The sequence below is a fragment of the Chelonoidis abingdonii genome, chromosome 6 (assembly GCF_003597395.2).
Source record: "Chelonoidis abingdonii isolate Lonesome George chromosome 6, CheloAbing_2.0, whole genome shotgun sequence".
In the NCBI taxonomy this organism is placed as follows: Eukaryota; Metazoa; Chordata; order Testudines; family Testudinidae; genus Chelonoidis; species Chelonoidis abingdonii.
In genome coordinates this window covers 101,845,056-101,857,999 of record NC_133774.1, presented here as the reverse complement: position 1 = coordinate 101,857,999, position 12,944 = coordinate 101,845,056, and the positions used below count along the sequence as shown (strand labels likewise).

At 40.7% G+C, this 12,944-nt stretch overlaps 1 protein-coding gene across 5 annotated transcripts in view; it reads left to right on the top strand.

Annotated features, from left to right (window-relative positions):
• The window catches only part of PRUNE2 (prune homolog 2 with BCH domain), a 160,728-nt gene that overhangs the window by 137,640 nt on the left and 10,144 nt on the right, over positions 1-12,944 (top strand). For all 5 annotated transcript variants that reach the window (XM_032774967.2, XM_075067293.1, XM_075067292.1 and 2 more), the window contains 4 exons: positions 4,290-4,392; positions 9,487-9,618; positions 9,779-9,865; positions 11,936-12,034. In XM_032774967.2, coding sequence (XP_032630858.1) covers positions 4,290-4,392; positions 9,487-9,618; positions 9,779-9,865; positions 11,936-12,034 — 421 coding nt within the window. The remainder of the gene's footprint in view (positions 1-4,289; positions 4,393-9,486; positions 9,619-9,778; positions 9,866-11,935; positions 12,035-12,944) is intronic.

The window sequence follows — 12,944 nt, the reverse complement described above, 5'->3', positions numbered from 1 at the left end:
ATAAGAAAATTAAAAATAAATAAAAATGTCTTTCCATTGACATATCAGGTTCATGATCCCTTTGGATCTGTGCATATGAGAAGATTAATGGGAGTGCTGTTTATTAACTTTGAATGGCCGTTAACAGAGTATAACCACTGAGGTCTTATGAGTTTTTCCACTGTTGCAGTGTTGCTCACTAGTTGTGTTATTGAAATTTAAGCTATCATTTCCACTACATTTTCAGGGCCAGATCCTTAGCTAGTATAAAGCAGTATAGCTCCCTTGAAGTTAATAGAATTACAGAGGTACATCAATCACTCATAGACACATACACTTAAAGGTCAGAAGGCACCATCATGATCTCTAGTGTGACCTCCTGCAGACCTGTGTTCAAGCCTGCGGAGACTCACATCACCGAGTGCACAAAAGGATTAATTATAAGCTAATAAAAACATTTTAACAGCCAGAAAAAAACAGTTTTCAACCATAACAACACAATTAAAGACCCTGGAGGTATTTCATAAATGGACAGTATCATTAAAGAGGAAAAACAAAGAATTGCAACATTGCTAGTGGTATTTATTTACATTTTAATGTATGTGCCAAATAAACTCTAGATGAATATACTATGAAAACATTTACACAACTTTCCAGATTCATGCCCTTACATGTGCATTTACAATGATTTCTATTAAAATGAAAATGAGTCCATGATGTGACTGTCTTGTGATTTCACTGGGAGCAGGAACAGGCTCTTTGTCACACAATATTACTGTTAAAGTTACTTCTGTGCTGAACTCCGCCTTATCCTCTGATTGCTTTGTAAACATGGACAGTTTTCCCATTGGGGACCAGACCACTCAATTCAATTTATGTATGAACTAATTAGGATTTAAATTCAGTTCTCCAGGAGTGAAAGCCAAGTGGTCTAACCCATTCCCTACCATTCAGGTGATCTGGGTCTGATTCTTCATGGCATTATACCAGGTTTACATCAATGTAGCACAAATGATGACTTGAATGAAAAAAGATGAGTGTTGTGCAGCTCTATAACAAGTGTGAATTGTCTCATACCTGTTTGACGCATGCTTTCAACTTTATTGTCCATCCTGTTCTTCCATGAAAGAGCCAGTTAAATTAGGTGACACTAGCTGAATCTGGCAAGCTGTCCAAAGTAGAAGTGAAGCTGTCTGCTGTGACAGTAGTTTATGGTAATACTGTTTCCAAGAGAAGTGGCCCTGCCTCACCTCTAGCACTCATTTTGGAAGTGGTGACCATTTTCTTCAGAATAATAACCTGTTAAACTGACCCCTTATTTTGCTTCTGCAGTCTTCCGTATTTCCAGGCTGTTGTGTGCTAAGAGAGAGTGAGCAGCTGGTCATTGACATGGCTGATGTTTTATCAGCAATATGTGCATGACATGTTCACCCACAACAGCAATTTGGTGTGTGCTATTTGGTGAATTTTTTTCTGGCATCTTCTTTTATTCTTCAGACAGAAAAGTGTGGCAGAGGTTCTCATTCCCATGCAAAGTTTTGTAAAGAACCACACAAATCTGAGCTGGAAACCTTTACGAAGTCTTCTAGCCCATCTCTTTGAATCTGCATGATTTGCTTTCAAAATACTGCAACTAGAATTTAATTCTCATAAAGGAAGCATAAGAATCAGCAATACTCACCGACACTACATTGACCAACTTAGAAACATTGGGTGAAATCCTGAGCCCACTGAAGTCAATGAAATTACAACCTTTATTTATCAAGAGTCAGATCCTTCCTTCCCCGGGCTGTGGATGTGGAAACGATGCAATTTCATTGCATATGCATGGGGCAGGATTTTGGAAAGCCTCAGCGATTGGTATGGCATTACTACAAAGTCCACCTCCATCAGAGTCCTTTGCACAGATATTCAGGAGCAGGAGTGGGGCTGGTGGAGCCTGTCTGCTTAGATAACGAAGAAAGGTGCTTGAGAAATAAATTAACTGGAGTTTAGCTAGATCCATCACTATAATGATTCATTGGTCATACTCCTGAGAGGGATGGTGGTATTCAGAATCTGAGTGGTGGCCGGAATGTGAGTGAGAAGGAATGGATAGTAGATACAGCTCTACAGCCTAGGGAGGAGGTTTCCTTCCACACCAGCCCCTGGGGAAGTACCTCAGTAATCGGTCTGGCTGCTTCCACTGAACTGTGGGCAAGGAATTTGTGCCAACTCTTGTTAGTGTCTTCTGGTGAAGGATTAAAAAGCACCACTGTCATGCATGAACATTGCTTGTCCGTAAGAGAGTGTGTGTTAGTTTGATCTGTGGAATCTTTTTTTCCAGGTGGTTAGGTGCATATTATCTTTTTGGGTTAATGTGGAACTGCAAGATAAGGCCCTTAGCAGCACTGTATAAAATACTGGACACACCTTCCACTGTGTCCTGGTAATGCCAAGTTCCTGGGCCAGCTGAAAGGATTGGCTCTTGATTTCACTGTATTAGTTGTATAGGGAATCCCTGGAGATTTCATAATTTACATACGCAAGGAAATCCCATCCCAACTTTCAAAGAAGAGGCGAAAAATACTGCTTTATTCTTGAATATATGGACTTAATATAGCCCATTATTTAAGACAGCTAATACAGCTCATGTTATTGGTTAGCTGAAGGCTACGTTGTCTCTTTCACCAACAGAAACTGGTCCAAGACGAGATATTATCTCACCCACCTTGTCTCAGTTGAAGGCTGCTGCTCTCCCTTTTGAGATGGGTACTTAAGTCTGGAAAAAAAGGAAGGATGAAACAGGGGAGTTCAATGTCCTCCTCTAATTCCTGTTTAGAAAACTGGGTTATTCCTTCATGTGAAGGCCTCTTAGTATGAAGCTCTTACAAACATGAGAGTCGGCTGTCCTTTTTTCTCCTGCTTACTCCAAGTTCAGGAAAAAGCACATTTAATTGTTGGTTTGAAATAATGCAAGCTGCTGTGTGACTTTGAAAACTTCTCTGTGATTAACATTGTTAATTGGATAATTGCAAATGTAATTATAAGCTAATTCTTCCAATCATCTTATTCAGATCAATTATATTTTATCAAATATGACATGTTTCAATTGTAAAAACTGAATTCCTTCTGCAGACTACTTTCCAAAGTGAGGAAGTGAAGCAATGTGGTTCAATGGATAGACCGTGGCACTAAGAGACAGGAGACTGACTCAGATCACAGACTTGATGTGAACCTTTTTCTTCTCAGTCACTGATCCTCTCTCTGTATCAGTGTGCCCATTTGTAATGTCAGGATAATTATATTTTCTGTCCTCTCTAAACATTTGCCATCCTTGAATGAGAGGTGGTATAAGCATGTGTGACCAGCCCTTCCACCACCTCAGTTGTTCAGCACTTGGGAACACACCTTGCTGGAAGAGGACACCTTTGCCCATGCCCTTTTGACTGAGACTGGGTGGGAATTATCTCCAGAAATCCTTTTGCCTCCTGTTCTTTAGATGTTGAAAACTTTGCTCCCTTGAGGAGTGGTCTACTTGAAATACCCACCCAGCAGCAGATTTCCTTAAAACAAGATTGAAAACAGAGAGAAAAGGGAATTAACACATAAGGAACAGTTTGACTAATACAGCTATCTCTCGCTTACCTTCTTACTAGCTAAATATGAAAGGCATTTTCATCTTAGTTCTGGAGACAAAAGAATGCTCTTACTCTTATGTGTCTAAAAACCTAGTCCTCTCTGATGTTCCTTGATCGGCCTCTCAGCTGCTCTTCCTGCACAGAGAGAATTCCTCTTTTGCTCCTACACCCCAACCTGTTTATCAGGTGTTCATTACTAGATTCAGGAAGGTCTCCTCTACATTTCTATAGGAATGGTTTTGCATGACTCCTGTTCAGGGAAAAGTTCAGTCAGGGTTGCCCTTACCAGGATCATCTTCTAACCACCTCTCTCCCACGACTAAATTTCTCTCAGCGTTCTCATTGCCGAGCTGATATGTCAAATGCTCTGGTGATTTCCATTTCTTTAACTACAGCAATCAATGTTTGTCCTGAGCTAGTGTTCCCTTTTATGGGAGCCAACTCATGCATGCCCCTCTTGTGAATATACCAAGTCTCCATCTCTGCTGGTGGCAGAGGTAGCTGGGATATAAAAAAAACTGGACTTAAAATAAAAGGGGGGGGGCGGAATTTACTTGATCTCCATTAGGCTTAAAAAAATAGATTAAAAAAATCACCATATTCCAGGCCTACCATAATTATTTTCTTTTTAAGACGATCTTGTTAAGAACCCTTTACTGAGAGACAAATGCCTTTTTGTTTGTTCCACAGGATACTATGGTGATGGTCTAAATGCCATCATTGTGTTTGCTGCGTGTTTCCTGCCAGACAGCAGTCGAGCTGATTACAACTATGTCATGGAAAATCTTTTCCTGTGAGTGATATGTGTGAACAATGTGACAGTCTTTTGTGTTAATATGTATAATTATGTACTGAGAGAACCTGTCTTTAATTAAGAAAGAATTTAGGGTATTAAAGGGAAATACTTTGGGGAAAAAACTGCCTTAGGTAGAATGCTCAGTGAAGCACTCCTTGGCTCTGAAATCCTTAAACCACTTCACCATTGAGTGCCAGTCCTACTTGTAGGGGAGAGCAGCCTTCCCTGCCTTTAACCCTCAGTTCATTTTTCAAATATTATTTGTTGTATTGCGTAGCACCTAGGAGTCCCAGTCTTGGACCAGGGCCTAGTTGTCCTAGGTGCTGCATAAACACAGAACAAAAAGACTGTCACACAGGGGCACCATTTCAGATGGGGGGAGGAGGAGCAACTTTAATCATGATTCCAAGGGTTACTTAGAAACCTGGAAACTCAGGGGTTTTTGCAGATAGAAGTGAGGGGCACAACCAAAAATTATAACTCTAGGAGAGAGTGCCTCAGCTCAAAAAGTTTGAAAACCACTCAGGGTGAAGGCAGGGGATATCTAGGAGCTGTGTACTGGGAAGAGAGAACTGCTCAGGGAGCAGGGACACAGGTAGCTGGGGGAATGCAGGCAGGGGTGGAGCTCAAGGTGCAGGGAGTGGCTGTATCCAAAGTGGTGCTGCTGCTGTTGCTGGGCCAGCTGTGTGCTCAGTCCCTAGTTGGCACAGTGGGGCCAGATCCGCGGGGCAGGAGCTGGAGTGAGGGGTGTGCTCTGTCCACCTAGGTACACAATGGACAGGAGGAGGGGAACTCCACAACATCAGCCTGCAGCCAGCTGTGCACAGCAGAACAGGAGGCAGGCTCTCAGTCCCAAGCGGCATGGCCAGTGAGGGCTCCATGGTGGGGAGGCGGGGGCAGTGCAGCGGCTGCAGACTGCAGTGGAGCAGGGCAGAGGGGGCAGGAGGGGCAGCATCTTCCCTCTCACTGCAAACTTCACCTAAATGTGGTACAAAACTCAGAGGAGGGGGCAGGTACTCCCCTCCCCCACCTTCCCTAAATGGCACCCCTGCAGTCACTGCCCCAAAGAGTTTAGGACATTTCCCGACTCCAGCTGCTTCTGAGTCAGTCACTACGAATGGCAATTGCCAGTGAGGAAGGACATACGAATTTGACCGAGTGAACCCAACTTTGTTTTAATTTTTAACAACAAAGGTAACTCCTAAAGGCAACTTGTTCTGGCAGCAAATAGATGGAGAAGACAATGGCTGCCCTGAGCTGTCTCCAGTCTGCCTCTCTTTGCTGCTGAAATCCTAATCTGCCTGACCCTCCAAGGCCCACAAGCCTGTTTAAAATGAAAGTCATAGAATCATAGGACTGGAAGGGACCTCGAAAGGTCGTCTAGTCCAGTCTCCTGCACTCATGGCAAGACTAAGTATTATCTAGTCCTGGTAAGTATGCACAATTCAAATGCCAACCAAAGCCTGGCCTTGCACAGGCTGCTGCATAAGGAAATGGTGAACCTGACCATTAGAGCACAACTCCCTGTAGTTCCATCCCCTGGAACCCCAATAGGGGCTTCATGCCTAATTCATAAGAAAGATTATCTCAGCTCCGGATAAAATATGGCCCATACAATATAAGCCTTAATGGTGGATCATATTTGAAGCATACCCAAATAAGGTAAGCAAAACTCAATACAGCAAAAAGAAACCCTGCAACCATAGGTGCTGGAATTAGGGGTGCTGCCGCACCCACTGGCTTGAAGTGGTTTCCATTATATACAGGATTTACCATTTGGTTTAGTGCTTCTCAACACCCCCACTATACAAATTGTTCCAGCACCCCTGCCTGCAACAACACCATAAACAGAAAAACAACAGCAATTGATTTCCTCCCTGTTCAGATCATTACTACTATTCTTCTGAAAGCAGATGCTGCATCTAAATCCTACCTATCATCACCAGCAATCAGAGTAGCATCCTCAAGATATGGGGCGGGGGGGAATACCTCAATAGTCCTAAACCTGGCAAAAAACAAGAGAGCATAATTATGACTCAGATTGAACAATTATTCTGTGACTTAATTGAACCCATCAGTTTTTAAGTAAAGTTGTGTCTAATCAGGGTAGACTCTTATAGAGGAGGAATCTTTAAGAGTTAAGGGCCAGATTCTTCTCTCAGTTATGCTACAATAAATACAAAGTAATTTCATTGTCTTCAGGACTTAAAGATTTCCCCACTCAAGGCTGGCAGCAGGGTCGCCTCCCACCCCTTTCTTTTACTCCATTGTCTTCCCTGAGATTACTTCAGATTTGTATCAGTGTAAATGAGAGCAGAACTTGGGCCTGTGTCTTCAACTTGTCTTGCAACTGGCAGGCTCCTGTTTCTTTTATACACAGAGGTGCAGGGTAGGGAAACTAAGGAGGAAGTATATGGCCACCCATTTATTTTGTTTGTGGGATAGAAGGGGGATATGCATTGAACTAGAGATGTCAGTATACTGATCCCTAGTACATCAGGCTATGAATATATGCGCATAAATTCTTCCTAGTTAATCATATGAGGAATCTCGAGGAGTCCTGCGCTCCCTCATTTTATTTTCTAGCCTTGGCCTTAAGCAAAGTACTTTGCATAGATAATCCCACAACTGCAATGCTGTATTCCCCAGATGTCAGCTCCAAAATCCAGTGATTTTTCAACCTATGACCAGCAATTGTGCATTTAGTTGTTTACATATTTTACCAATGTGGTTACAATGCCCTGTGGGTCATCAAAGCTTTCTGTCATCAATTTGTTACCTTGACTAATCCGGTTGGATAGTGAGAGTCTGGGCCGACATCCAAACCCCAGGAGACAGCAGGTGCTGATGCCCTTCCCTGGGATGCTGCAGACCCAGACTGAAATGCCTGCTGTCTCAACTGTTCCTGCTTAATCCTTAGCATGTTAGAGGCAAATAATTACAAGTTCCACACAAGAATCAGTCCACAACCTGCTAAAATTATTTGCTGAAGTCTGAAGGGACAGTTTGTGCTTTCAAACTCAAGTAGAGCGTTGCAGAAGAATCTCTCCAGTCACTAAGACATTTCCTTTCACCCACGATTTATTTTATTAAAAAGAAAAATAAAAGAACAAACAAACTTTTCATTTTCATGAGGTAGATGAGAGCCAGGCATCATAAGAGTGGCTATTTTTTCCTAAAATGGCAGTTGCTGTAATTCAGCCACGTTATTGATCTAAATAGTGTTCACTTATGGAAACAGGGAGGAATCAGTCTCTCCACTTCAGGAATTACTAGGTGAAATTCTATGGCTTGTGTTATGCAGAAGGTCTGACTAGATGATCATAATGGTCATCTCTAGTCTTAAAAATCTATAAATCACTCTCTCTTTATTCTTGATGTTTATTATGATTGACTATTTGTATAGCACCACACCCACCAACCCTCTGCATTTTATACACATAAAAAGACTTGCTCCCTTCTTCATGGTCCCAGTCCCTCAAAGACTTATTCGCATGCTTAACCTTTTGCATTGTGAGTAATCCTGCTGATGATTCACTGCAACGAGAGAGCAGCTTTAAATTCCACAGGATTACTCACAGTGCATACAATTCAACATACGTATGAGTCTTTGCAGGATTGAGGCCTAAGTAGACAACATACGAATGCGAAAGGGAAGAGAGGCAATAAAAAGTACTGTGAATCAGTAGTGAAGTGTGACCCTAGTCTGGATAGTTCCATGCATTGAATTTAATTAATGTATCCTTATATTTGTTTAAAATGGGATTACAAGCACTTCCTGGAGGTGAGAACTGGGCTTCAGATTCTTGTTTGAAAGAACAATATTTTAAGAAAGGATTTAAAGGAGGAGAGTAGACTGTGAGGTGCTCAAAAACAATAGTGATGAGGCCCATTAAATACACAGGTAAAGGTTCCCCTGCCATTTTTGTACAGATACAGCCCTGGGGCTGGATGGTGGAGTCCAAAAATTTTTGGAAGGGATATTAAACTTGATGCTTCAGGATATAAGCCAATTTCCAACAATTTCAGAGCAAAGTTGCTGTGTTCTACTAACATCTACAGGCTTCTAACAAACGTTTCAGCAGATTGCCCAGGCTTTAGGCTGTTCTGGTGATAACAAGGCCTTTCATAGAAGATGCTATGTTTAGATACAACACACATCCCATTTCTGAAGGTCATTCATCAACTTTTTCCTCTCTCAAAAGGCAAAGACTCTGAAAATGTGCTCAGCTTTTCTACCAGTGGCATCAGTGTTGCAGAGCTGGATGAGACCTAATGGGGTTGGGGGCGGGGATGGGAAAGAGAGGTGATCATCTGCTTCTGTGGAGACAAAACCAGAATTTAAATTGCCCTATTAGTGGCTACTCCCATGGGGGTGAATCTGGCCAACAGAGTGCAGTCCTGTCGTAAATTATTGCAGGGTTGGGAATTCATATTAGTATTACGTATGCCTCAGGGATTTTTATGTTAAAAAAAGGACCCTGTGGTTTGAAGTACTAAGGGGTATTCTATCCCCTCAGCAGAAGCAGGTAGGTTCACATTGCCTCCTAGCTGGTTTAATAGTTTTGGAATACAAAAGCTTGGTAATATCCATTATTCACAGACTCAGGAGATGGGATTTGTTTCATCTTCTCAGAACAAGAATTACAACTAAGTGTCTTTATGTTCCTTTTTTTTTGGTCTTATTTTCCCTCATAAACATGCCAATGATTAATGATGAAGCTAAGTTTCTCTTTGACTGCACCAGTTAGATCTCAGCACCACTTGGAATTTGATTATCATGGTCTCTCTTGTTGACTCTGTCCCCACCTGTAATGTTGGAAGTGTTCCAGACTCACTTTCTGAAAGGAAGTTTTCATAAGGAAACTACATTTTTCTGAAGCTGAAGATATGTGTATAGCTTGCAGGATAAGCTTCCACAAACTAGCTTTGAGTCAGTTGTCAATGTCTGCTTTTAATGTAAAGCAAAATGAAATGCTGTTTTATTCTAAGTGTGCTTCTATTAATTAATTTATGCCTTATTTATGTGGTTTTAATTAGGGATAAATGGATAAAAGATTGTTCACTCACAGGCTTTTATTCTCCAATCAGATATGTAATAAGTACCTTAGAACTGATGGTAGCTGAAGACTATCTGATTGTTTACTTGAATGGAGCAACACCACGAAGAAAGATGCCTGGATTTGGCTGGATGAAAAAATGTTACCAGATGATTGATCGACGGTGAGCACTGTATATTTTCCTCCTTGACCACACCCACTGTTTTAAATGCCATCCTTTAACACTTCTTATTATCAAGCCTGCTTTTATATTACTGATCGCATATAGTCTTTCTGCGTGACATTATTATTTTTAAACTGAAGTCTTTTTCTTTCCAATTTAGGTTAAGGAAGAATTTGAAATCATTTATAATCGTTCACCCTTCTTGGTTTATCAGAACTATTCTAGCAGTGACGCGACCTTTTATAAGGTATGTAATACACGTCAGTTTTATTTTCACTCAGTGTCCTTCAAAACATGGAAGCCCATGAATGGTCAGAAATGGCTTTAGCACAGGACTTGCTTGTTCCTGATGACCTTCCACAGACACATGCTTAATTTACAAGTCCCTGCACATCACTTCCCAGGTTCTGAAATATGAAGTATGTATTTGGATATTTGCAAAAACTTAATACATATGAACAACTGGAGTAATAAATTGCATACATCAGAGGCACACAATTTGACATCTGTATTTGTGCATACGAGTGGGACTTTCATTTTTAAAAAAATGTTAAGGGTATCTTGGATCACCCCTGCACAAAGCCCAAGTGGGTGTTCTATTGAAATTTCATAGTAAAAAACTCCTGATGTGAATTACTTAATTACTGATTGTCCAGTGCTCAAGTTCCTGATCGGCACTTAAAAAAAGCCAGAGAGCAATGACTGAGCAGCACATCCAGTCTAAAGATGAAAATTAAAACAGGTCTTTGTCCTCAGTTTCCTTGTAAATGCTGAATGAAACTATAGTAAAGAACAACATTGTCAGACACATAGAAGAACATAATTTGTTAGGGAAGAGTCAACATGGTTTTTGTAAAGGGAAATCATGCTTCATCAATCTACTAGAATTCTTTGAGGGGGTCAACAAGCATATGGACAAAAGGGATCCAGTGGATATAGTGTATGTAGATTTCAGAAAGCCTTTGACAAGGTCCCTCAAGCGCTCCTAAGCAAAGTAAGTTGTCATGGGATAAGAGGGAAGGTTCTCTCATGGATTGGTAGCGGGTTAAAAGATAAGAAACAAAGGGTAGGAGTAAATGGTCAGTTTTCAGAATGGAGAGAGGTAAATAGTGGTGTCCTGCTGGGGTTTGTACTGGCCCAGTCCTATTCAACATATTCATAAATGATCTGGAAAAAGGAGTAAACAGTGAGGTGACAAAATTTGCAGATGATACAAAACTACTTAAGATAGTTAAGTCCCAGGCAGACTGCAAAGAGCTACAAAAAGATCTCTCAAAACTGGGTGACTGGGCAACAACATGGCAGATGATTTTAATGTTGATAAATGCAAAGTAATACATATTAGAAAACATAATCCCAACTACACATATAAAATGATAGGGTCTAAATTTGCTGTTACCACTCAAGAAACAGATCTTGGCATCATTGTGAATAGTCCCCTAAAAACATCCAATCAATATGCAGAGGCAGTCAAAAAAGCAAACAGAATGTTGGGAAGATAAATAATAAGACAGAAAATATAATATTGCCTCTATATAAATCCATGGTACAGTACGCCCACATCTTGAATACTGCATGCAGATGTGAGTTGCCTCATCTCAAAAAAGATATACTGGAATTGGAAAAGGTTCAGAAAAGGGCAATGAAAATGTTTAGGGGTGTGGAACAGCTGCCATATTAGCAGAGATTAATAAGACGGGAACTTTCCAGCTTGGAAGAGATGACTAAGGGGTGATATGACAGAGGTCTATAAAATCATGATTGGTATTGAGAAAGTAAATAAGGAAGCATTATTTATTTCTTCTCATAACACAAGAAATAGGGATTACCCAATGAAATTAATAGGCAGTAGGTTTAAAACAAACAAAAGGATGTATTTTTTTCACACAATGCACATTCAACCTGTGGAACTCCTTGCCAAAGGATTATGTGAAGGCCAAGACTATAATAGGGTTCAAAAAAGAACTAGATAAATTCATGGAGGATAGGTCCATCAATGGCTATTAGCCAGGATGGGCAGGGGTCCCTAGCTTCTGTTTGCCAGAAGCTGGGAATGGGTGAAAGGGGATGGATCACTTGATGATCACCTGTTCTATCCATTCCCTTTGGGGCACCTGGCATTGGCCACTGTTGGAAGACAGGATACTGGGCTAGATGGACCTTTGGTCTGAGCTCGATGGCTATTCTTATGCTATAATCAGGTAATCCCTCAGGGAGCATTCACAACAAAAGGGAAGGCTCCACCCCCTATGTTTTCTTTAAGTGTGAGATTGTGAAGGGGGGAGATTAAATCATCTGTGGCATTTCTGTGTTTCAGTTCAAAATTCAGCAGCAAAATCCAGTATGTTGGCACATTGGCAGAACTCAGTGATCTGATTCCAATGGAATATGTACACATACCAGAGAGTATTGTCAAGTAAGTGAAGCATAATAAGAAAGAATGTACTTATACTGGTGAAAAAAAAGTTACCATCATCCAAGCAAGGTATTGTTATTTGCAATAACACTGTAACCAGATTTTGCTTCTAAATCCCATTTCACATGGAGTGACATGATTATTTACAATGTTTGGATTGGAGGGCTAGTATTCAAGAGTCTAGTTTAGAAAACTTTTAATTTTATTAAGATTTATTAAGAGTCAGCACTAATTCAGCTGCACAAGCAGGAGTGAGCCAATTCTAGTTTTGCCTGGTTCCACAAGAACTCCATCCCACTCTGAAGCAGTAAAGCATTCAGTCAATGAAACACAAGAAAAGTTATTATCTAATCAGAGAAAACTCTTCATTAACTGATCGTAATCTGAAGGCTGCACAAGAAAGCTTAATCCTTTCATGAGTTTCACACTGTATTTCGAATGGTTGCTCTGCAGTTAAGTCTTACTGTACTTTTTGTCTTTAATCTTACTGCACTTAGGACGGAAGCAACAATTTAAAGATAGCCAATTGATAAGATCACTATATTTTGCACAGTGAAAGTCCTGGGGCTCATCTATTATCTTTTGTCAAATCATATTAGCCCGGTGAGGAAACCATATTGCTTCCATAAGTAGTAGTAGGGCAAGCAAGGAAATACCGGCCCTCGTTGGAGGTGCTTGTGACAGCTCTAAAAGAAAGGTTCTTCACACTAGAGTGTACATACTCTTCCCTTGGTGAAGATTTATTTTGCAAAGAAGGGGTTGTAGCACACTTCCTTTGAGTTGTTCAAAACTGGGTATGTCTGACACACAGAATTAAAAAATAATGCATGTCAGAGATAATGTAATTTTGCAATAACGATCCATAAAGAAACTGTGATTGTCTTCCAAGTTTTTTAATCTTACTAAATAA